At 38.5% G+C, this 26,958-nt stretch overlaps 1 protein-coding gene across 2 annotated transcripts in view; it reads right to left on the bottom strand.

Moving 5' to 3' along the window:
• The window catches only part of LOC135967733 (EF-hand calcium-binding domain-containing protein 13-like), a 69,988-nt gene that overhangs the window by 5,704 nt on the left and 37,326 nt on the right, over window positions 1-26,958 (bottom strand). For both annotated transcript variants that reach the window (XM_065531814.2, XM_065531813.2), the window contains exons 11-15: window positions 24,466-24,567; window positions 23,904-23,957; window positions 14,082-14,186; window positions 13,479-13,529; window positions 6,154-6,258 (exon numbers count right to left, since the gene is read on the bottom strand). In XM_065531814.2, coding sequence (XP_065387886.1) covers window positions 6,154-6,258; window positions 13,479-13,529; window positions 14,082-14,186; window positions 23,904-23,957; window positions 24,466-24,567 — 417 coding nt within the window. The remainder of the gene's footprint in view (window positions 1-6,153; window positions 6,259-13,478; window positions 13,530-14,081; window positions 14,187-23,903; window positions 23,958-24,465; window positions 24,568-26,958) is intronic.

Below are 26,958 nucleotides of genomic sequence, written 5' to 3'. Positions count from 1 at the left end.
CATGTCACATGTATACCTATGTAACAAAATTGCACATTCTGCATATGTACCCCAGAACTTAAAGTATAAAAAAAAAAAAGTGAAAAGATTTAGAAGGGAGAAGTAAAACTTTCTCTATTTACAGATGACATGACAGTTTATGTAAAAAATCCTAAGGAGTTTACAAAACAACTATTAGAATTCATAATTTAGCAAAGTCACAGAATATAAAGTTAATATACCAAAATCAGCTATTTTTTTATATACTACCTGCCGGGGGAGGTGTCAGAGCCCTGGCAACGAAAAGTGATTGGTTTGTGGGTAGTAAGATTAATTTATGGACCACAGTATAGGTTTGAAAAGGCAAGCGCTGCAGAAGAGTGCGGTGGGGCACTTTGGCAAGAGAGGATTGAGTGTGTAACGGTGGATTTTCCTTAGGGGTATTTATGGACCTTAAAGCGGGAGCTTAAGGGTAATTTGGATCATCTTAGCCACATACTTCATGATAAATAATTACATTTGTAGACATTTTGGTGCCTTGATGCCAGCAAGGGTTGCACAATGAGTTTTGACATGCACGCATTTCGGAGATGCACAGAAATTCTAGTTTCTTATACATTTTTGGAAAAAAAAACCTGTTACCAGATGGTGGCTTTAGATAATAGGGAAGTCTAACTACTTCTAAATTCCTCTGATAAGGACTTTTGCCCCTGGAGGTCTACTTGATGGCTATCAGGTGATCTTTGCTTTCCTCACTACCAAGAAATAATTTGAAAATAAAATTTCAAGAACTCCACTTCCAACAGCATTGGAAAACATTAAATATTAGAAATAAATTTAACCAAGGATGTAAAAAGACTTTTACACTGAAAACTATAAAACATTGCTAAGAGAAATTAAATACCTAAATAAATATAGTCCATTATTTATCAGTTGGAAGAGTCAATATCATCAATATGTCAGTTCTTGCAAAATTAATCTATACATTGACGGCAATTCCAGTATGCTTTTTTTGTGTGTGTAGAAATTGACAAATTGATTCTAAAATTATATAGAAAAAAAGAACCTAGAATATCTAAAGCAATTGTGGGAAAAAGACAAGACTGGGCATATTCAGGGTGTTATGGCTGGAAAAAAGAAGAGAAAGAAGAAAGAACAATGCTGGAGGATAAAAAAAAAAATTGAACTTACAAAGTCATGTGATTTTCAATGGAGATACCAAAACATTTTGATGGGGAAAGGAAACTCTTTTCAGCAAACGATGTTGGAATAACTAGACATCCATATAGAAAAGAGTGAACTTCAACTCATACATCACACAATACACAAATATTAAAGATAGATCAACTGACTTAATTGTAAAAGTTAAAAACTTAAAGCTTTTAGATGAAAACATAGGGGAATATCTTTGTAACTTGGATTTCCTAGATAAGATATGGAAAGCAATAATCATAAAGAAAGAGAAAAATCTAAGTAAGGTTTCATCAAAATTAACAACTTTTGCTCACCAAAAAACACCATTAAGAAAATGAACAGGCAAACCATAGACTGAGAGAAAACATATCTGAGAAACGGCTAGTATCCAGGATATATAAAGAATTCCTAGAACTCTATTAATAAACAACCCTAAGTGGGCAAAACAATTTGAACAGAAACATTACAAAGGAAGGTATATAACTTGCTATCAAGCAGTTGAAAAAGTATCCAATATCATTAGTCATCAGGGAAATGTAAATTAACACAATATTGAAATACCACCACACACTGACTCAAAGGACTAAAATAAAAAATATTGATAACACCAAATGTTGGTAAAGAGTGAAGCGAATAGAACTCTTAGACATTGTTGGTGGTAGTATAAAATGGTGCATCCACTTTGGAAAAATCTCTAGCAATTTCTTTTAAAACTAAAAATGCATCTACTTTATGATGCAGCATTTCCATACCTAGGTATTTACCCAAGTGAAGGGGTGGCCTGTCCCTCCACACTTGTGGGTATATCTCATCAGATGGGATGAAAGACTGAGAAAAGAAATAAGACACAGAGACAAAGTATAGGAAAAGAACAGTGGGCCCAGGGGACTGACATTCAGCATACCAAGGACCTGCATTGGCACCGGTCTCTGAGTTCCCTCAGTTTTTATTGATTATTATTTTCACTACTTCAACAAGAGGAATGCGGTAGGAGAGCAGGGTGATAATAGGGAGAAGGTCAGCAAGAAAACATGTTAGCAAAAGAATCTCTGTCATACCTTAGTTGAAGGGGAGGTACTATGCCTGGATGTGCACGTAGGCCAGATTTGTTTCTTTCTGCCCAAACATCTCAGTGGAGTAAAGAATAACAAAGCAGCATTGCTGCCAACATGTCTTGCCTCCTGCCATAGGGCGGTTTTTCTCCTATCTCAGAATTGAACAAATGTACAATTGGGTTTTATACTGAGACATTCAGTTACTAGGGGCAGGCAGGAGACAGAGTCCTTCCTCTATCTCAACTGCAAGAGGCTTTCCTCTTTTACTAATCCACCTCAGCACAGACCCTTCACGGATGTCAGGCTAGGGGACGGTCAGGTCTTTCTCATCCCACGAGGCCATATTTTTGACTATCCTATGGGGAGAAACCTTGGACAATACCCAGCTTTCCAGGGCAGAGGTTCCTGCGGCTTTCCGCAGTGCACTGTGCCCCTGGTTTATCGAGACTAGAGAGCTGCGATGACTTTTACCTAGCATACTGCTTGTAAACATTTTGTTAACAAGGCACATCCTGCACAGCCCTAGATCCCTTAAACCTTGATTCCATACAACACATGTTTTTGTGAGCTCAAAGTTGGGGCAATGAGGTTGGGGCAAAGTGGCTGGGGCAAAGTTACAGATTAACAGCATCTCAGGGCAAAGCAATTGTTCAGGGTACAGGTCAAAATGAAACTTCTTACATTTTTCCTTTCTACATAGACACATTAACAGTCTGATCTCTCTTTCTTTTCCCTACACCAAGAGAAAGAAAACGCAAGTCCACATATAACTTGTGTAAGAATGTTCATAGCAGCTTTATTCATTATAGTAAAATACTAGTAAAAATCTGCATCCAACAATAGAAGAAGAGATAAACATGTTATAATAGATTTGTACAATAGATTATTGCTCAGCAATGAAAACAAATGAATTACTGATACAAGCAACAACATGGATGAATCTAAAAACAGTTATGCTTAGTAAAAGAAGTTTTGGCAGACCATATTTTCAAAAAATGGCTGAGATATATATCCCATCCGACATCCTCTTCTTAAAATGTGACTGATGTGGCTGGGTGTGGTGGCTCATGCCTGTAATCCCAGCACTGTGGGAGGCTGAGGCCTGTGGATCACTAGAGGTCAGGAGTTGGAGACTAGCCTGGCCAGCATGGCGAAAACCCGTCTCTACTAAAAATACAAAAAGGTTAGCTGGGCGTGGTGGTATGTGCCTGTAGTCCCAGCTACTTGGGATGCTGAGGCATGAGAATTGCTGGAACCTGGGAGGAGGAGGCTGCAGGGAGCCAAGATCACACCACTGCACTCCAGCCTGGGTGACAGAGCGAGACTGTCTTAAAAAAAAAAAAAAAGAAAAGAAAAACAGAAAAAGAAAACATTAACTGATACATCTCCCACCAAGAGCTTAGACTGAGTCAAGCTTTAGACTTAGACTTTTGCCATGGCTTTGACAATAACATTTGGTGAAAATGATGCTATGTGACTTTTGAGGCTATATCACACAAAGGATAGTTTTCATCTGGCATTCTCTCTCTCTCTCTCTCTGTCAGAATGTTTCAATTTGGTACCCAACAACTGTGCTATACAGGGGCCCAAAATAGCTCATGCAGTGAGACCATATGGAGAACACACTTGGAGAGAAGCAGAAACCCTCTCCAGCCCCAATCCAATAACTATCATCAACTGCCAGACTTGGGCGAATGAGCTCATAGATGATTCTGAACCCTAACTTCTGAGTTTTCTAGCTGAGGTCCCAGACATCATGAATCAGAGATAAACCATTCTCACTATGTCCTGTCTAAATTCCTGACCTACAGAATCTGTGAGCATAACAAGTAGTTGCTTTATGACACCAACTTTTGGAATAATTATGTTGCAGCATAATATATATATAAAGTAGAGGCTTTATACAAAAGAGTAGTTACTATATGAGCCATTTATATGTTTTGGGGTAGGTAAAATTAATTTATGGTAGAAAAAATTGGCATATTGGTTGCTTCTAGGGTAGGGTGAGAACTAACTGGGATGGAGCATGAAGGAAATTTCCGGAGTGACAATAATGTTCTATATCTTGATGTTTGGGTTACACAGGTATACTCATATGTCAAAACTCAGCAATCATGCACTGTAGATGTATATCAGTAATTACATTAACTGTACTAAAAACTAATCAAAAGAGAAAAAAGAGAGATTGTCAGACTCAAAAAATGGAGTCTAAATATATGCTGTATACAATATATATCCTTTAACAATGTGGGCACAGATAGACTGAAAATCAAAGGAGGGAAAAGATACACTATGAAAACTGAAAAAAAGCTAGTAACACTGGTAATATGGACAAAGTAGTATTTAAGGCAAGAAAAATTACAATAAGTAAAAAGGGACATTTTATAATGACAAATGCATCAACTCAAAAAAGAAAATATAATACTAAAATAGCACAACCACACCTAAAATAAAAGTACATGTGTACATTTCACTCATTATCTTTACAAAGTTCCCTATTTCATTTTAAACTTTTATTTGGAATGGCTGAATGATAACAATCACTACTTTTCTCAGATAATTGTTGGGGGTGTTCCAATTATTATCCACCACTGGCATTTCTCTTTTCTTCTCTCCCACTTATTTGTTTTTCTCTGTTAACTTTCTTTCATTATATTCTTCTAGTACCGTCCACCAAATCCACAATTTTGCCAGATTAATTTTCCTCTTTCTGTGTATTTTCTGGCCTATTGGTGGCCCTGTTAACACTTTCACTTATTTTTAGTAATAGTTCAACAACTTCCTTACTTAAGGTTATAAAATAACATTACAAACCCAGGGCAGGATTAGGTATTAATAATAAGGTAGAGATTTTATTTTGGCCAGGGGTTTCAGAAATTCTGAAATTCTGCCTATAATAAATTACTACTTCCCATAGATCCCCAAGATAAATACAGTCCCAGGAAATTACTGACAATTTTTAGAGTCCAAATCTCTTGAGGTACATCTTCTCATAAGCCAGTAGTGCTTTAAAAGATTCAGGCAGATGTGGACTGTGGGTATAGTCTATTTCATTACTCTCCAACCTAAAACTGGGTCTCAAATTTTACCACTGTTACTTGAAAAAAGGTTAATACAATGTATACATGCCAGCATCAGGGGAAATGGAAAAGGAGAGGAGCTGGTTTAAATTGTCCACCATAAACTTTTCCCCGTAGGACCCATATGAAAGTGCGAGACAGACAAACACTGATTCAGATGGGTGTCATGTACAGCAGGTATACCTAGCCATAGTAAAAGGGAAGAAAACATAAAAGATTAAGTGCCCTTAAAAACATAAATACTGATGTCACCTATTAGCAAATGTGGCCAAAGGTGTGGATTGGAATTTGAGCAATACCTATCAATTCTCCCTACCTTACAGGGAATACAAAGAAAAGTTGAATATAAAAACACACACACACAGACACACAGACACACACACACAGACAGAGAGAGAGAGAGAGAGAGAAAAGGAAAGCAGAGAGAGAGAGAGAGAGAGAGAGAGAGAGAGAGAGAGAGAATCATGATCATGAAATCTTTCTCCAAATACACATGCAACGAGCAAGAGATAGCATGTGTTCTCCCTTTGGACTCGAGTTTTTCCTCTAAGGTTTTCAGAATGCCTTCCTGATACCAAATAAACACTTTTTTTTTTTTTTTAAGAGACAGAGTCTTGCTCTGTTGCCCAGGCTGAAGTGCAGTGGCTATTCACAGGCACAAGCATAGTGCACTGCAGCCTTGAACTCCTGGCCTCAAGTGATCCTCCTGCCTCAGCCTCCAGTATAGCTGGGACTACAGGTAAGCACCACTGAATCCAGGTCCAAATAACATTTCTAATGATTGTTATAAATAGGTTTATAAGACTAGTTCTTCTGTAGGGTTCAGCAATATCTAAAATTCTCACCATCAACTGGTAGGTTTTGTGTTAGATCTTCAAGTTCTTTTTCAGTGAGGTTTATGCCCATGTTTCCCAAAACCATGTCCACTTTGCTGGAGTCAATCTTCCCCCCTTATTAAAAGAGAGATATACAAGCAAAAGTTAATGTCTCTAAAATGTGGGGAAAACTATCAATTTCTTAGGATTATGGTTAATATTTTCATACGAAAGACCAAATACTAATAAGACATTTACAGGTGTACGAAGAGTCAGTAACATACTTAGAATTAGATCTTGTTTTAACAGTCATGATAAGCATACCCGGTATAAAGTTTTAAAGGTGACTAAATTACTTCTCACAGAATTTCAGCAAGGTGACAATCCAATGTTTCTAACTCATTTTTTCTGGTTTTCATTGTATTTATTTTTACAATTAACTTCTAGTTATGTTAAGGGATACTGGATTTTCCATTCCCATTTTTTTTTCTAAAAAATATTTTAAAAATTTATTCTAAAAAAAAATAACAAAAACAGGATACATATGCAGAACGTGCAGATTTGTTACATAGGTATATGTGTACCATGTTGCTTTGCTGCACCTATTGACCCATCCTCTAAGTTCTCTCCCCTGACCCCCATCCCCAATAGGCCCTGGTGTGTGTTGTTCCCCTCTCTGTGTCCATGTGTTCGCAATGTTCACCTCCCACTTGTAAGTGAGAACACGTGGTGTCTGGTTTTCTGTTCTTGTGTTAGTTTGCTGAGGATGATGGCTTCCAGCTTCATTTATGTCCCTGCAAAGGACATGATCTCATTCCTTTTTATGGTTGCATGGTATTCCATGGTGTATAAGTACTCCATTTTCTTTATCCAGTCTATGATTGATGGGCATTTGACTTGGTTCCATGTCTTTGCTATTTTAAATAATACTGCAGTAAACATGTGTGCATGTGTCTTTACAGTAGAATAACTTATATTCTTTTGGGTATATACTCAGTAATAGGGTTGCTGGGTCAAATGGTATTTCTGGTTCTAGATCCTTGAGGAATCGCCACACTGTCTTCCACAATGGTTGAACTAATGTACGTTCCCACCAACAGTGTAAAAGCATTCCTATTTCTCCACAGCCTTGCCAGCATCTATTGTTTCCTGACTTTTTAATAATTGCCATTCTGACTGGCATGAGATGGTATCTCATTGCGGTTTTGATTTGCATTTCTCTGATGATCAGAGATGTTGAGCTTTTTTTTCATGTTTGTTGGCTGCATAAATGTCTTCTTTTGAGAAGTGTCTGTTCACTTGCTATGTCTACTTTTTGATGGGGTTGTTTTGTTCTTGTAAATTTGTTTAAGTTCCTTGTAAATTCTGGATATTAGGCCTTTGTCAGATGGGTGGATTGCAAAAATTTTCTCCCATTCTCTAGGTTGCCTGTTCACTCTGATGGTAGTTTATTTTGCTGTGCAGAAGCTCTTTAGTTTAATTAGATCCCACTTGTCAATTTTGGCTTTTGTTGCCATTGCTTTTGGTGTTTTTGTCATGAAGTCTTTGCCCATGCCTATGTCCTGAATGGTATTGCCTAGGTTTTCTTCTAGGGTTTTTATGGTTTTGGGTTTTACATTTAAATCTTTAATCTATCTTAATTTTTGTATATGGTATAAGGAAGAGGTCCAGTTTCAGTTTTCTGCATATGGTTAGTCAGTTTCCCCAGCACCATTTATTGAATAGGGAATCCTTTCCTCATTGCTTTCTTTTGTCAGGTTTGTTGAAGATCAGATGGTTGTAGATGTGTGCTGTTATTTCTAAGGTCTCTGTTCTACTCCATTGGTCTATATCTCTGTTTTGGTACCAGTACCATGCTGTTTTGGTTACTGTAGCCTTGTAATATAGTTTGAAGTCAGGTAGCATGATGCCTCCGGCTTTGTGCTTTTTGCTTATGATTGTCTTGGCTATACAGAGTCTTCTTTGATTCCATACGAAGTTTAAAATAGTTTGTTCGAATTCTGGAAGAATGTCAATGATAGTTTAATGGGAATAGCATTGAATCTATAAATTACTTTGGGCAGTATGGCCATTTTCACAATATTGATTCTTCCTATCCATGAGGATGGAATGTTTTTTCATTTGTTTGTGTCCTCTCTTATTTTCTTGAGCAGTGGTTTGTAGTTCTCCTTGAAGAGGTCCTTCATATCCCTTGTAAGTTGTATTCCTAGGTATTTTGTTCTCTTTGTAGCGATTGTGAATGGGAGTCCATTCAGGATTTGGCTCTCTGCTTATATATTGTTAGTGTAAAGGAATGCTTGTGATTTTTGAACATTGATTTTGTATCCTGAAACTTTGCTGAAGTTGCTTATCAGTTCAAGAAGGTTTTGGGTTGAGCTGCTGGGTTTTTCTAAATATAAAATCATGTCATCTACAAACAGAGACAGCTTGACATCCTCTCTTCCTATTTGAATACTTGTTATTTCTTCCTCTTGCTTGACTGCCCTGGCCAGAACTTCCAATACTATATTGAGTAGAAGTGATGAGAGAGGGCATCCTTGTCTTGTGCTGTTTTCAAAGGGAATGCTTCCGGCTTTTGCCCATTCAATATGATATTGGCTGTGCGTTTGTCATAAATAGCTCTTATTATTTTGAGATATGTTTCATCAATACATAGTTTATTTTACACGAAGGGATGTTGAATTTTACCAAAGGCCATTTCTGCATCTATTGAAATAATCATGTGGTTTTTGTCTTTGGTTCTGTTTACATGATGGATTATGTTGATTGATTTGTGTATATTGAACCAGCCTTGCCTCCCAGGGATGAAGCTGACTGGATCATGGTGGATAAGTTTTTGATATGCTGCTGGGTTCGGTTTGCCAGTTTTTTATTGAGGATTTTTGCATCGATGTTCATCAGGGATATTGGCCTGAAGTTTTCTTTTTTTGTTCTATCTCTTCTCAGTTTTGGTATCTGGATGTTGCTGGCTTCATAAAAAGAGTTAGGGAGGAGTTCCTCCTTTTCAATTGTTTGGAATAGTTTCAGAGGGAATGGTACCAGCTCCTCTTCGTATTTCTGGTAGAATTCAGCTGTGAATCCTTTTCGTCATTTTTTTTTTTTGGTTGGGAGGCCATTAATTACTTCCTCAATTTCAGAGCTTGTTATTGGTCTATTCAGGGATTCAACTTCTTCCTGGTTTAGTCTTGGGAGGGTGTATGTGTCTAGGAATTTATCCATTTCTTCTATATTTTCAAGTTTATTTGCATAGAGGTGTTTATAGTATTCTCTGATGGTAGTTTGCATTTCTGAGGGGTCAGTGGTGATATTCTCCCTATCATTTTTTTTATCGTGTCTATTTGATTCTTCTCTCTCTTCTTGATTAGGCTAGCTAGCAGTCTATCTATTTTGTTAATTTTTTCAAAAAACTAGCTCCTGGATTCGTTGATTTTTGGAGGGTTTTTGATGTCTATCTTCTTTAATTCCTCTCTGATCTTTGTTATTTCTTGTCTTCTGCTAGCTTTTGGATTACTTTGCTCTTGTCTTTTCAGCTCTTTTATTTGTGATGATAGGTTGTCAATTTGAGATATTTCTAGCTTTCTGATGCGGGCATTTAGTGCTATAAACTGCTTTAGCTGTGTCCTAGAGATTCTGATGCATTGTCTCTTTGTTCTCATTGGTTTCAAATAACATCTTGATTTCTGCCTTAATTTAATTATTTACCCAGGAATCATTCAGGAGTAGGTTGTTCAATTTCCAGGAAATTGTGTGGTTTTGAGTGAGTTTCTTAATACTGAGTTCTAATTTGATTGCACTGTCTGAGAGACTGTTATGATTTCAGTTCTTTTGCATTTTCTGAGGAGTGTTTTACTTCCAATTATGTGATCAATTTTAGAATAACTGCCATGTGGCACTGAGAAGAATGTATATTCTGTTGATTTGGGGTGGAGAGTTCTGTAGATGTTTATTAGGTCTGCTTGGTCCAGAGCTGAGTTCAAGTCCTGGATATCCTTGTAAATCTTCTGCCTCATTGATCTGTCTAATACTGACAGTGGGGTATTAAATTCTCCCACTATTATTGTGTGGGAGTCTAAGTCTCTTTGTAGGTCTCTAAGAACTTGTTTAATGAATCTGGGGGCTCCTGTATTGGGTGCATATATATTTAGCATAGTTAGCTCTTCTTGTTGCATTGATCCCTTTACCCCTATGTAATGGCCTTCTTTGTCTTTTTTGATCTTTGTTGGTTTAAAGTCTGTTTTATCAGAGACTAGGATTGCAACCCCTGCTTTTCTTTGCTTTCCATTTGCTTGGTAAATATTCCTCCATTCCTTTATTTTGAGTCTATGTGTGTCTTTGCATGTGAGATGGGTCTCCTGAATACAGCACACTGACAGGTCTTGACTCTTTATCCAATTTGCCAGTCTACATCTTTTCACTGGGGCATTTAGCCCATTTACATTTAAGGTTAATATTGTTATGTGTGAATGTGATCCTGTCATCATTATACTAGCTGGTTATTTTGCACATTAGTTGATGCAGTTTCTTCATAATGTCATTAGTCTTTATATTTTGGTATGTTTTTGCAGTGGGTGGTACTGGTTTTTCTTTTCCATATTTAGTGCTTCCTTCAGGACCTCTTGTAAGGCAGGCCTGGTGAAGACAAAATCTTTCAGCATTTGCATGTCTCTAAAGGATTTTATTTCTCCTTCACTTATGAAGCTTAGTTTGGCTGTATATAAAATTCTGGGTTGAAAATTCTTTAAGAATTTTGAATATTGGCCCCCACTCTCTTCTGGCTTGTAGGGTTTCTGCACAGAAATCCACTGTGAGTCTGATGGGCTTCCCTTTATAGGTAACTGACCTTTTTGTCTGGCTGCCCTTAACATTTTTTCCTTCATTTTAACCTTGGAGAATCTGACGATTATGAGTCTTGTGGTTGCTCTTCTCGAGGAATATGTTAGGGGTGTTCTTTGTATTTCCTGAATTTGAATGTTGGCTTGTCTTGCTAGGTTGGGGAAGTTCTCCCGGATAATATCCTGAAGTGTGTTTTCCAGCTTGTTTCCATTGTCCCTGTCTCCTTCTGGTATTCCAATCAATTGTAGGTTTGGTCTTTTTATGAAGTCCCCTATTTCTTGGAGGCTTAGTTCATTCCTTTTCATTCTTTTTTCTCTATTCTTTTCTGCATTTCAGTGAGGTGGTCTTCAAACTCTGATATCCTTTCTTCCGCTTGGTTGATTCAACTGTGGTTACTTGTGTATGCTTCACGAAGTTCTTGTGCTGTGTTTTTCAGCTCCATCAGGTCATTTATGTTCCTCTCTGAACTGATTATTCTGGTTAGCAGTTCCTCTAACCTTTTATCAAGGTTCTCAGCTTCTTTGCATTGGGTTAGAACGTGCTCCTGTAGCTCATCGTAGTTTTATTACGCATCTTCTGAAGCTTACGTCTGTCAGTTCAGCCATCTGATCCTCCATCCAGTTCTGCACGCTTGATGGAGAGACATTGCAATCATTTGGAGGAGAAGAGGCACTCTGGTCTTTTGGGTTTTCAGCATTTTTTTTTGTTGATTCCTTCTCATCTTTGTTAGTTTTTCTTGTTTCGGTCTTTGAGATTGCCGATCCTTGGATGAGGTTTCTGTGAAGGTCTTTTTTGTTGTTGTTGTTGATGCTGTTGTTGTCGCTTTCTGCTTGATTTTCTTTCAGTAGTCAGGTCCCTCTTCTGTAGGGTTGCTGGAGTTTGCCGGGGATTTACTTCAGGCTTTATTAATCTGATTTACTCCTGTGACTGGAGATGTCACTCAAAGAGGCTGGAAAACAGAAAAGATGAGTGTCTGCTCCTTCTTCTGGGACCTCTGATCTTAAGGGGCACCAACCTGATGCCAGCAGGATCGCTCCTGTATAGAGGGTCTGACAGCTTCTGTTGGAAGGTCTCACCCAGTTGGGTGGCACAGGCCACAGGACTCGTTTAATGAAGAACTTTGTCCCTTGGTGGAGCGGGTGTGCTTCACTGGGGGGAAATCCACTCGTTTGTGCTGCCAGGATTCCTCGGAACTGCCAGGAGAAGAGGCTAAGTCTGCTAGTCTGCAGAGTCTGCGACTACCCCTCCCGCTAGGAGCTCAGGCCCAGGGAGATCCGAGTTCTGTCCCTGAGCCTCTTGCTGGAGTTATTGTAGATCCTGCAGGGAAGCCCTGCTTAATGAGGAAAGATGGGTCAGGGTTTGGCCTGAAAAGGCATTCTGGCCACAGGCTGCCACAGCCAGTGTGTTGGGCTGTTGGGACAAGTCTTAGGACCAAGCCGTCCAGCCTTCCTGGTGCCAGAAGGGGAAAAGTACAGCCTGGAGCTATAGAAATGGGTGTCACCCTTCCCCCGCCCAGTGAGCTTAGCATGCTAGACAGTTGCAAGTCCTAGTGCTGGCTGCTGCCCCTCCCACAAGGAATTCAAATGGCTTAGACAATAGGCAGCCTCAGCTGATGCTGGTCATCCCTCCCCACTGGGATTTCAGTAGGCTTAAGCAGATTCCAGTTGAGAGGCTGTAAGAAACTGTGCATCCCAGGGTTGGGATGCTAGGCCCCGGTGGCATGGATTCACGAGTGGGATTTTCCGATCTGTGGGTTGCACAGTTCCATGGAAAAAGCAGAGTTCCATGGAAAAAGCTGGGTAGCAAGCTCATTCACTGCCTCCCTTGGCTGGGGGCAGGAGGTTCTCCTTCCCCATGTGTCTTGCAGGTGGGCCACTGCACCACACTGTTCTTCCTTCTCTCCATTGGTAAAACTAGCCTTCTAGTCATTTTGATAAGAATCTGGATACCTTGGCTGCTAGTGAAGGATTTACATGTTTTTAGGTTTTTTTTTTTTTTTTTTTTTGGCATGGGAGCCTCTGAACACTGCTGCTTCTAATTGGCCATCTTGGCCCTGCCCCATAAATTTTTTTAAATTTTAATTTTTGTGAGTACTTAGTAGGTGTGTATATTTATAGAGTACATGAGATGTTTTGATGTAGGCATGCAATGTATAATAATCACATTATGTAAAATGGGATATCCATCCCCTCAAACATTTATTCTTTGTCTTATAAGCAATCCAATTAACATTTTATTTAAGTTAAAAAAGTAATTTCCCTTTACTTTTTGCTGTGCAACCTTGACTGTAATAATTTCTTCTGTCAAAATTTGGAAAATCCCAAGAGAGCATGGGAATTCTTTCCAAGTTACACTATAAGAAGTGATCTCTTAAAGTAGAGGCTAATGTATAAAAGAAACAAAAGTATGTAATAATATACATGTTATGTGGCAGGATTCACAATTTAATAACAAGGAAATTATGTAAATGCCATACATTATAATCTCAGATTAATCAGCATTTTATTAAGCATCTCCCTCACCTCTAAGAAACTTTATACCGTCCAGCAATCTTTTCTGATAGACCTTTCCATCTGTAAGAAGAAGCACTGTTCAGATCACACAAGAGCAATGTGGGGCTTTACAGAAAATATAAAACCAATAATTTCAGAAAGACATACTTTATGAACTGCCTTATAAATTTTCTGACTTACTGAAAACCAATGAAATTATATAGAGTGTGGAGAAAGTTGTAACTTTATTAATATAGGCAGTTAATACTGACACTCTACCATGTTGAAACATATCCTTTCTTCTTCTTATTTTGTGATTTTCCATTTTCCCCTATTAGGTCACTCCCTTTTCTTTCTTTTTCTCATTTATCCTGGCTTAAATTTTATATCTTTCAGTAGAATCAAAAGTAATAAAAGATATAACTGAACCCTGATGACAGAAAACATGACACAATTGTTGATTCTCAAAATAAAAGTTGAATGGCACAAATAATCTTTTAAAATATAATGGGGTCATTTTAAAATTACACAACATGGGTCATAGATTATTTTTAAAGTTAGATAGTTTTAGAAGTTTTCAAAGTTTAACAGTAAGCCTCCCTGGAAGATTACATTTTTATTTGAAATACTCACCATCAACTGGCAGATTATTTACCAGTTCTGTGAGTTCTTTATCCGTAAGCTCTATCCCCATGTTTCCTAGAATTGTTTTCATGTCATTGACATCAACTTCCTCTCCTTCAAACAGATAGAAATGGTAACACATGAGATTTTAAAGAACTACCTAATTATTCTAAATAATAATTATATTTTCTATTAATGCTAAATAAATATCTTTGATTAATCTGGAAAAAGTGAGATTACAGGCTTATTAATAAAATGTGGCATCATGTTTTGTTGCTAAAACATTGATAAGCCAAAGTTAAGGTCTAGACACAATCTAGACCTTATGACTGGACACAATCATTTAATTCAAAAATAGCATAATTAATTAAAAAAAGCAAAACTGGAGGTGTCACATTACCTGACTTCAAACTATGCTATAAGACTACAGTAACCAAAACAGCATGGTACACATACGAGAACAGGCACATAGACCAATGGAACAGAATAGAGAACCCAGAAATAAAGCCACAGATCAACAGCCATCTGATCTTCAACAAAGCTGACAAAAAGAAGCAATGGGGAAAGAAGGCCCTAGTCAATAAATGGTGCTTGGATAATTGGCTAGCCATTTATCAGAATGGTAGTTCTCAGAACAGGCTAGCCACATGCAGAAGAATGAAACTGCACATTTGCCTTTCACCATATATAAAAAGTAATTAGAAATGAATGAAAGATTTAAATGCAAGACATCAGACTATAAGAATGCTACTTTGGGAGGCCAAGGCAGGAGGATCCTTTGAGCTCAGGAGTTCAAGACCATCCTGGGCAACATAGTGAAACGCTGTGGTGGTGTGTGTTTGTAGTCCCAGCTCCTCGGGAGGCTAAAGGGGGAGGACTGCTTGAGCCTAGGAGGTTGAGGCTGTGGTGGGCTGTGACAGTGCCACTGCACTCCAGCTGCACTCCAGCCTGGGCAACAGAGTGAGACTGTTTGAAGAAAAAATCCCAAGCAGCAACAAAAAAACCCTGTAAGCATTCTGGAAGAAGACCTAGGAAATGCCATTCCAGACATTGGTCTTGGAATATAATTTATGATGCAAAAAGCAATTGTGACAAAAACAAAAATGGACAAATGGGACCTTATTAAGCTAAAGAGCTTCTGCACTGTGAGAAAAACCATCAACAGAGTAAACAGACAACCTATAGAATGGGAGAAAATATTCACAAACTATGCATATGGCAAAGGTCTAATATCCAGAATCTATAAGTAACTTAAATCAACAGGCAAAAACAAATAATTCTATTCAAAAGTGGGCAAAAGACATGAACAGACACTTTTCAAAAGAAGACATACATACAGCCAACAAGCATAGGAAAAAAATGCTTAACATCACTAGTCATCAGATAAATGCAAATAAAAGCCACAATGAGATATCTCACACCAGGCAGAATGGCCTTTATTAAAAAGTCAAAAACAACAGATGCTGGCAAGGTTGCAGAGAAAGGGGAATACTTATACACTGTTGATCAGAATGTAAATTAGTTTGGCCACTGTGGAAAGCAGTTTGGAGATTTCTCAAAAAACTTAAAACAGAATTACTATTCAACCCAGCAATCCCATTACTGGGTATACGTCCTGAAGAAAATAAATTGTTCTACTAAGAAGATACAGACACTCATATGTCCACCACAGAAAATACATGGAATCAACCTAGGTGCCCATCAATAGTGGGCTGATAAAGAAAATGTGTTACATACACACCACAGAATACTATGCAGCCATAAAAAGAATGAGATTTTTCCCTTTGAAGCAACAATAGAGCCGGAGGCCATTATCCTAAGAAAATTAATACAGGAACAGAAAACTAAATACTGTGTGTTCTCACTTATAAGTGAGGTAAACACTGGGTACACATGGACATAAAAATGGCAAAAATAGAACTAGGGACTACTAGAGAGGGTAGTGAGGAGGGGAATGTGGGTTGAAAATCTACCTATTGGGTACTATGCTCACAACGGGTGATGGGATCATTTGTGCCCCAAACCTCAGCATCACAGAATGTGCCCATGTAACAAACCTGCACATATATCCCTTGAATCTAAAATAAAAGTTTAAATTATTTTAAAAAACAATCTAATTTTAAAAGACATTAAAATTAACTGGAACACATATAAAATATGCGTAAAGAATTGGAATCATATGCATTTAGTATTTATATTTACTTTATAAATAACATTTATTATTTATGTGATCAGCAAACAGTTGGTTAAATGTATGAAAAGTATACTCTCAAGTGTTAAGGTTTCTATTGCTAATTTTCTCGGCATTCATGTCTGAAGATAATCATAAAGCTGAATAAGAATGAGCTTGGACCTCTAGTTTAATCAAAAGGCCTAACAAAACAAGTTAAAGAAACTGTCTGATATTCTTAGACATAAATATATAATTCTTTTTTGTCCTTAAATGAAGTGTGTTTTCATTTGCTTTGAGCAGCCTTTTAAAACAAAATATCATTCTTTTAAAATCTTTAATTTAAGAAAAGTAAAATCAGTTGACATCAGAATAATATATATTTGGTCACTTCTTTCTCACTTGCAACAGCTTCTACTTTATTCATCAGTTTTTCCAGATCAACTTTCTCGTAGGCTGTAATACAAAGTTTAATCAGAGAGAAGCAATAACGTGAACTCTGAAAAAAAAGACATATTGTACAGGAGGTCCTTTTCATTGAAGATTTATTGCTGGATAGATCACCAATGAAAATAAATCCAGTTAAAATGAGGACCATGATTTAATAGTAAATAATAAATAAAAATGATCTAAAAGGTTTGATTGGAGAATAAAAATGCAAATGATCAAATAAGTTTATACGATCTTATATTTAAGGAAATTCAAGTTATAACTATTCCATAATTTTTAGGATAAGCAATGAATAAATGCTAACTTCTAAAAGTGTGTTCTGGTATGATTTTCTGGCAAAATTACATCACTACCTACTACAGTATCTTTTTTTTTTTTTTTGAGACAGAGTCTTGCTCTGTTGCCCTCTGTTGCCCAGGCTGGAGTGCAGTGGCATAATCTTGGCTCACTGCAACCTCTGCCTCCCTGGTTCAAGAGATTCTCCTGCCTCAGTCTCCCTAGTAGCTGGGATTACAGGCACATGCCACCATACCCGGCTAATTTTTGTATTTTCAGTAGAGACAGGGTTTCTCCATGTTGGCCAAGCTGGTCTCGAACTCCTGACCTCAAGTGATCCACCTGCCTCAGTCTCCTAAAGTGCTGGGATTACAGGCATGAGCCACCATGCCTGGCCAGCATCCTTTTAATCTTTGAAACAGAGGGGCAGTTCCAAGATGGCTGAATAGGAACAGCTCCAGCCTCCAGCTCCCAACATGAGTGACACAGAAGATGGGTGATTTCTGCATTTCCAACTGAGGTACTGGGTTCATCTCACCAGGGCATGTCAGACAGTGGGTGCAGGACAGTGGGTACAGCCCACTGAGCGAGAACCGAAGCAGGGCAACGCATTGCCTCACCCGGGAAGCTCAAGGGGTAAGGGAATTCCCTTTCCTAGCCAAGGGAAATCGTGACACACAGCACCTGGAAAATTGGGTCACTCCCACCCTAATACTTCGCTTTTCCAAGGGTCTTAGCAAACGGCACACCAGGAGATTATATCCCGTGCCTGGCTCAGAGTGTCCCATGCCCACGGGGCCTCCCTCATTGCTAGCACAGCAGTCTGAGATATAACTGCAAGGCGGCAGCAAGGCTTGGGGAGGGGCACCCACCATTACTGAGGCTTGAGTAGGTAAACAAAGTGGCTAGGAAGCTCGAACTGGGTGGAGCCCACCACAGCTCAAGGAGGCCTGTCTGCCTCTGTAGACTCCACCTCTGGGGACAGGACATAGCCAAACAAAAGGCAGCAGAAACCTCTGCAGATTTAAATGTCCCTGTCCGACAGCTTTGAAGAGAGTAGTGGTTCCCAAGCATGGAGTTTGAGATCTGAGAATGGACAGACTGCCTGCCCAAGTGGGTCCCTGACCCCTGAGTAGCCTAACTGGGAGACAACCCCCCACCAGGGGCAGACTGTCACCTTACACCTCACATGGCCGGGTACCCCTCTGAGACGAAGCTTCCAGAGGAACAATCAGGCAGCAACATTTGCTGTTCAGCAAATTCACTCTTCTGCAGCCTCTGCTGCTGATACCCAGGCAAACAGGGTCTGGAGTGGACCTACAGCAAACTCCAACAGACCTGCAGCTGAGGGTCCTGACTGTTAGAAGGAAAACTAACAAACAGGATATCCACACCAAAACCCCATCTGTACGTCACCATCATTAAAGGCCAAAGGTAAATAAAACCACAAAGATGGGGAAAAAACAGAGCCGAAAAGCTGAAAACTCTAATAATCAGAGAGCCTCTCCCCCTCCAAAGGAACGCAGCTCCTCACCAGCAATGGAACAAAGCTGAATGGAGAATGACTTTGATGAGTTGAGAGAAGAAGGCTTCAGATGATCAAACTTCTCCAAGTTAAAGAAGGAAGTCGAACCCATTGCAAAGAAGCTAAAAACCTTGACAAAATATTTGATGAATGGGTAACTAAAATAACCAATGTAGAGAAGTCCTTAAATGACCTGATAGAGCTGAAAACCATGGCATGAGAACTACGTGACAAATGCACAAGCTTCAGTAACCGATTTGATAAACTGGAAGAAAGGGTATCAGTGATTGAAGATCAAATGAATGAAATAAAGCAAGAAGTTTAGAGGAAAAAGAAACGAACAAAGCCTCCAAGAAATATAGGATTATGTGAAAAGGCCAAATCTACGTCTGATTGGTGTACCTGAAAGTGACGGGGAGAATAGAACCAAGTCAGAAAACACTCTGCAGGATATTATCCAGGAAAACTTCCCCAACCTAGCAAGATAGGCCAACATTCAAATTCAGGAAATACAGAGAACACCACAAAGATACTCTTCGAGAAGAGCAACTCCAAGACACATAATTGTCAGATTCACCAAAGTTGAAATGAAGGAAAAAATGTTAAGGGCAGCCAGAGAGAAAGGTTGGGTTACTCACAAAGGGAAGCCCATCAGACTAACAGCGGATCTCTCGGCAGAAACTCTACAAGCCAGAAGAGAGTGGGGGCCAACATTCAACATTCTTAAAGAAAAGAATTTCAACCCAGAATTTCATCTCCAGCCAAACTAAGTTTCATAAGTGAAGGAGAAATTAAATCCTTTCCAAACAAGCAAATGCTGAGAGATGTTGTCATCACCAGGCCTGCCCTACAAGAGCTCCTGAAGGAAGCACTAAACATGGAAAGGAACAACCAGTACCAGCCACTGCAAAAACATGCCAAAATGTAGAGACCATTGATGCTAGGAAGAAACTGCATCAACTAACGAGCAAAATAACCAGCTAACATCATAATGACAGGATCAACTTCACACATAACAATATTAACCTTAAATGTAAATGGCCTAATGCTCCAATTAAAAGAAACACACTGGCAAATTGGATAAAGAGTCAAGATCCATCAGTTTGCTATATTCAGGAGACCCATCTCCCATACAGAGACACACATAGGCTCAAAATAAAGGGATGGAGGAAGATCTACCAAGCACATGGAGAACACCAAAAAGGCAGGGGTTGCAATCCTAGTCTCTGATAAAACAGACTTTAAACCAACAAAGATCAAAAGAGACAAAGAAGGCCATTATATAATGGTAAAGGGATCAATTCAACAAGTAGAACTAACTATGCTAAATATATATGCACCCAACACAGGTGCACTCAGATTCATAAAGCAAGTCCTTAGAGACTTACAAGGAGACTTAGACTCCCACAGAATAATAATGGGAGACTTTAACAGCCCACTGTCAATATTAGACAGATCAATGAGACAGAATGTTAACAAGGATATCCAGGAATTGAACTCAGTTCTGCACCAAGTGGACCTGATAGACATCTGCAGAACTCTCCACCCCAAATCAACAGAATATACATTCTTCTCAGCACCACATCACACTCATTCCAAAATTGAACGCATAGGGGGAAGTAAAGCACTCCTCAGCAAATGAAAAAGAACAGAACTTATAACAAACTGTCTCTCAGATCACAGGGCAATCAAATTAGAACTCAGGATTAAGAAACTCACTCAAAACTGCTCAACTACATGGAAACTAAACAACCTGCTCCTGAATGACTACTGGGTACATAACGAAATGAAGGCAGAAATAAAGATGTTCCTTGAAGCCAATGACAACAAAGATACAACATACCAGAATCTCTGGGACACATTTAAAGCAGTATGTAGAGGGAAATTTATAGCACTAAATGTTCACAAGAAAATGCAGGAAAGATCTAAAATTGACACCCTAACATCACAATTAAAAGAACTAGAGAAGCAAGAGCAAACACATTCAAAACCTAGCAGAAGCAAGAAATAACTAAGATCAGAGCAGAACTGAAGGAGATAGAGACACAAAAAGCCCTTCAAACAATCAATGAATCCAGGAGCTGGTTTTTTTGAAAAGATCAACAAAACAGATAGGCCACTAGCAAGACTAATAAAGAAGAAAAGAGAGAAGAACCAAATAGATGCAACAAAAAATGATAAAGGGGATATCACCACCGACCCCACAGAAATACAAACTACCATCAGAGAATACTATAAACACTGCTACACAAATAAACTAGAAAACCTAGAAGAAATGGATAATTTCCTGGACACTTACACTCTCCTAAGACTAAACCAGGAAGAAGTTGAATCCCTGAGTAGACCAATAACAGGCTCTGAAATTGAGGCAATCATTAATAGCCTACCAACAAAAAAAGATCGAGGACCAGACGGATTCACAGCCAAATTCTACCAGAGGTACAAAGAGGAGCTGGTATCATTCCTTCTGAAAGCATTCCAATCAATAGAAAAAGGGGAATCCTTCCTAACTCATTTTATGAGCCTAACATCATCCAGATACAAAAGCCTGGTAGAGACACAACAAAAAAAGAGAATTTTAGACCAATATGCCTGATAAACATCGATGCAAAAATCCTCAATAAAATACTGGCAAACTGAATCCAGCCGCACATCAAAAAGCTTATCCACCATGATCAAGTTGGCTTCATCTCTGGGATGCAAGGCTGGTTCAATATATACAAATCAATAAATGTAATCCAGCATATAAACAAAACCAAAGACAAAAACCACATGATTATCTAAATAGATGCAGAAAAGGCCTTTGACAAAATTCAACAGTGCTTCATGCTAAAAATTCTCAATGAATTTGGTATTAATGGAATGTATCTCAAAATAATAAGAACTATTTATGACAAACCAACAGCCAATATCATACTGAATGGGCAAAAATTGGAAGCACTCCCTTTGAAAACTGGCACAAGACAGGGATGCCCTCTCTCACCACTCCTATTCAACATAGTGTCTCCTATTCAACATATTGTTGGACGTTCTGGCCAGGTAATCAGGCAAGAGAAAGAAATAAAGGGCATTGAATTAGGAAAAGAGGATGTCAAATTGTCCCTGCTTGCAGATGACATGATTATATATTTAAAAAACCCCATCGTCTCAGCCCGAAATCTCCTTAAGCTGACAAGCAACTTCAGTGAAGTCTCAGGATAAAAAATCAAAGTGCAAAAATCACAAGCATTCTTATACACCAATAAGAGAAAAACAGAGAGCCAAATCATGAGTGAACTCCCATTCACAAGTACTTCAAAGAAAATAATATACCTAGGAATCCAACTTACAAGGGATGTGAAGGACCTCTTCAACTAGAACTACAAATCACTGCTCAGTGAAATAAAAGAAGACACAAACAAAAGGAAGAACTTTCCATGTTCATGGATAGGAAGAATCAATATCATGAAAATGGTCATACTGCCCAAGGTAATTTATAGATTCAATGCCATCCCCATTAAGCTACCAATGACTTTCTTCACAGAATTGGAAAAAACTACTTTAAAGTTCATATGGAACCAAAAAAAGAGCCCTCATTGCCAAGACAATCCTAAGCAAAAAGAACAAAGCTGGAGGCATGATGCTACCTGACTTCAAACTACACTACAAGGCTACAGTAAGCAAAACAGCATGGTACAGGCACCAAAAAAGAGATATAGACCAATGGAACAGAGCAGAGACCTCAGAAATAATACCACACATCTACAACCATCTGATCTTTGAAAAACCTGACAAAAACAAGAAATGGGAAAAGGATTCCCTATTTAAGAAATAGTGCTGGGAAAACCGGCTAGCCATATGTAGAAAGCTGAAATGATCCCTTCATTATACCTCATACAAAAATTAATTTAAGATGAGTGAGAGACTTAAATGTTAGACCTAAAAGCATAAAAACCCTAGAAGAAAACCTAGCCAATAGTATTCAGGACATAGGTATGGGCAAGGACTTCAAGTCTAAAACACCAAAAGCAAAGGCACAAAAGCCAAAATTGACAAATGCATCTAATTAAACTAAAGAGCTTCTGACAGCAAAAGAAACCACCATCAGAGTGAACAGGCAACCTGCAGAATGGGAGAACATTTTTGCAATCTACCCATCTGACAAAGGGCTAATATCCAGAACCTACAAGAACTCAAACAAATACACAAGAAGAAACAACCCCATCAAAAACTGAGCAAAGGATATGGACAGACACTTCTCAAAAGAAGACATTTACAAAGCCAACAGACACATGAAAAAATGCTCATCATCACTCACCATCAGAAAATGCAAATCAAAACCAAAATGAGATACCATGTCACACCAGTTAGAATGGTGATCATTAAAAAGTCAGGAAACAACAGGTGCTGGAGAGGATGTGGAGAAATAGGAAGGATTTTACACCGTTGGCGGGAGTGTAAACTAGTTCCACCATTGTGGAAGACACTGTAGCTATTCCTCAAGGATCTAGAACTAGAAATATCACTTGACCTAGCAATCCCATTACTGGGTATATACCCAAAGGATTATATATCATCCTACTATAAAGACACACACACACGTATGTTTATTGTGGCACTATTCACAATAGCAAAGACTTGGAACCAACACCAATGTCCATCAGTGATAGACTGGATTAAGAAAATGTGGCACATGTACACCATGGAATACTATGCAGCCATAAAAAAAGGATGAGTTGGTGTCCTTTGTAACAACACGGATGAAGCTGGAATCCATCATTCTGAGCAAACTATGGCAAGGACAGAAAACCAAACACTGCATGTTCTCATACGGGGGAACTGAACAAACAGAACAGTTGGACACAGCGAGGGGAACATCACACCCCGGGGCCAGTTGTGATGTGGGGGAGTGGGGGAGGGATACCATTAGGAGAAATAATGTAAATGACGAGTTAATGGGTGCAACAAACCAACACAGCACATGTATACATATGTAACAAACCTGCACGTTGTACACACGTACCCTAGAACTTAAAGTATAATAAAAAGCAAAAGTCAAAAAACAAGTATGACATATTTCATTTTTGTAAAACTAGGTGGTTAGATGCTTGCAATGAACTCATTACTTTGATCCTTTTAATGCTTCACCCTGTTTTCACTGTGTCCATTTACTTATTTGGGTCTATAGATACTGGTGAAACCATTTTATTGGAAAACAGTACTAATGAATGTAAGATGTTATCAAGAAATAGTTCTTTCGTTTTGACTGATAAAACGCAGATAATGTTAATCTGTTAGTAAAGGCAGATATTTTATCAAAATATTGAAAATATGTGAATTGATAAGCCACAAATAGAATATTAGAAAAATACTATTAAAAATTTTAGTGTAAATCATCATTTATTGCAAATCATGTGTAACAAATTCTTACCAGTAAAAGCTTTCACTTCATCCTCCAATGCTTTCAGAGCCACTTTATTATCAGCTATAACACAAAGGCATAATTTGAAGCTCATAACATGTTATATCACAAGAACACTCTTCCCCCTTCCTATGATTATAACATCTAGTAGCAGCACTTAGGAAGTATACTGGGCATTTTGTTAAGCACTTTAGTCATTTGATAAATATTTACTCAGAATATGTTACGAAGATGAAGAAACAATTATAAATATTGAAAATAAACTTATTTAGAAAATGTAAATTTGACTTTATAACCCATAAAACAGCAAATCTTATATTTGATAATGGAAAGATGGAATTCAAAAGTGGCTTTTTCCTAGGGGTCAGCTTTCTTGTCCTCAGAATTTGGAAGGCTCTTGTATTGACCATGCCGCTAGTATTCAGAATACTACCTTCCCTACTTTGTTACTCTGACTGTCTTATTTAATCTTGCCATTTGCATTATGAAAAGTTCTTTTTTCCCTTTCCTTCTAATGCTAAAAGCACACAGAACACAAAACCCAAAAACCAGTGATATCTAGCATGCTCACCACCGACTGGCAGGCTTTGTGTCAGATCTTCAAGTTCTTTATCTGTGAGCTTGATTCCCATGTTGTCTAGAACGGTCTTCAGGTTTTTTATATCAACCTTCCCTAATCAGAAAGACACAGGCTGTGAGGAAAATGTAGAGACTCTAAAACAAAATCTCTATTGTTTTTTTTTTTTTCAGACGCATACACATTGGGAAGTTGAGAAAAGCTATGGGTCTTTTATTTCCACAAAGTACACGCACGCATTTTCATAAACTGTGCATTAGGATTTAGGAGGATGTGCTAAAGCCCATTCATGATTATATTTTTCTACATAAAGAGAAAAAATTCGTTGAATCAATATATAAATGAAATTGACCATGGAATTAAAATTAGGATCCTTTCCTTTAAACCAATTAACTGATCAGTGGATGCAAACTTGGGTCAATCATTGACATATTTTGACCAATACATAGGATTAAAAAGTAATCTCTCAATATTATTCCTAATAACGATAATGATAGCTAACGTTTATTGAGAGCTTTTATTTTGGTACCAGGCATCATACAAAACATTTCATTTATATGTTGTCATTTAATCTCAGACAGATATCAGACAACAGTTGACTAAAGTCCTCATATAGATAGCTCATCTTTTCCTTGACTTTTTTGGCATGTAATTACATCTTCCCCACTAAGTTTATAAACTCTAAGAGAGTATGGGATACATTTCTCAACAATATGGTTGATTATCTGGTTAAATAACGATACATCTGTTTTCCAAAAATCAGATGGAATCTATGTATTAGAGAGGTTGCAGGATTCACAATGAAATTAGTAGTGAATAATGGGAAGGCCAAATGAGTACCTTATATTCATCTATCTCCTTATTACTTTCCCTGACATTTAAGGTATTTCATACTACTCAGCACTATGTTTTTTTCCCCAACACTTTATAATAGAAAGTGCCAAACATGCCGAAACATTGAAAGAACAGCACAACGAACCATCACCACTTACATGAAATAATAGTTAACATTTCGCCCTAGTTTACTTTTTCTCTCTCATACTGTCTTTCCGTATGTATGTGTGAGTGTATACATAAATATGTTTTTCTTTCCTCAACGTATTTTGACTGTAAATGGTGGACATCGTAACTTATTATCCCTAAACACTGCAGCATGCCATGAATCTTCTAAGAATAAGGATATTCTCTTATGCGACATTGTTGATAAATACATAGCATGGTCACACCTAAGAGAATTAACAATAATCCCTTAGTGTCATGTTACATCCAGTTCATATTTAAAAATATTTTTGTTAATTGTCCCCCAAACATCTATTACAGCTGTTTCTGTCAAAAGTTCACATTGCATTTAGTTATTCTCTTTGTCTCTTTAAATCTAAAAGTTAGCTGGGTGCAGTGGCTCACTGCTGTAATCCCATCAATTTGGTAGGCCGATGTGGGCGGATCACTTGAGGTCAGGAGTTCGAGACCAGCCTGGCCAACGTAGTGAAACCCCGTCTCTAGTAAAAATACAAAAATTAGCTAGTCATGGTGGTGCACACCTGTAGTCTCAGCTACTTGGGAGGCTGAGGCAGAAGAAGCACCTGAACCCGGGAGGCGGAGGTTGCAGTGAGCCGAGATTGCACCACCGCACTCCAGCCAGGGCAACAGAGCGAGACTCTGTCGAGAGAGAGAGAGAGAGAGAGAGAGAGGGAGAAAAAAGTCTCCCCACTTTTTTTTTTTTTTTTTAACATTGAACACCAACTTTTTTAAAAGAGTAGGCCGGTTTTCCTGTAGAATCCCTCATTCTGAATTTGTGTGATTTTTTTCTTTGCGGTATTATTTAACCTGCTTTTTATTCCTCATATTTCAAGTAAACTACAATCATTATGGAGTTGTGAAATTTTTTCCAACGATTTATAGTAACTTGCAGGCATTTATTTCTCTCTCTCTCTCTCTCCCTCCCTCCGTCCTTCTTTTCTTTCTTCTCCAGAGAGGGAGTCTCACTCCGTCACCCAGGCTGGAGTGCACTTCTGTGATCTCGGCTCACTGCAACCTCTGCCTCCTGGGTTCAAATGATTCTCCTGCCTCAGCCTCCCAAGAAGCTGGGACTACAGGCACCCACCACCGTGCCCGGCTAATTTTTTTTGTATTTTTAGTAGAGACGGGGTTTCACCGACTTAGCCAGGATGGTCTCCATCTCCTGACCTCGTGATCCGCCCGCCTCGGCCTCCCAAAGTGGTGGGATTACAGGCGTGAGGCACCGCGCCCGGCCTGAAATATTACACTTTCTCAAAAGAAGGACGCCTTCCAAAGGCCAATCCCCTAACTTACTGGCACCCTTCTGAGTTGCATTCGGGTCACGTACCAGGTACCGTCATTTCGTGTTTATAGAATTTTGTGTCCTGCTGTTTTTCGAAAAGCAAACGTGGATGACAGCGTTTGAGCCCTCCACCCCCGCCCCTTCTGTGAACACTGGGCTAAGCCACAAAGACACAGAGGAGAAAA

Source organism: Macaca fascicularis, chromosome 16, assembly GCF_037993035.2.
Source record: "Macaca fascicularis isolate 582-1 chromosome 16, T2T-MFA8v1.1".
Lineage (NCBI taxonomy): Eukaryota > Metazoa > Chordata > Mammalia > Primates > Cercopithecidae > Macaca > Macaca fascicularis.
The sequence above is the reverse complement of the archived record's forward strand: the minus strand, read 5'-3'. Positions and strand labels throughout refer to the sequence as shown.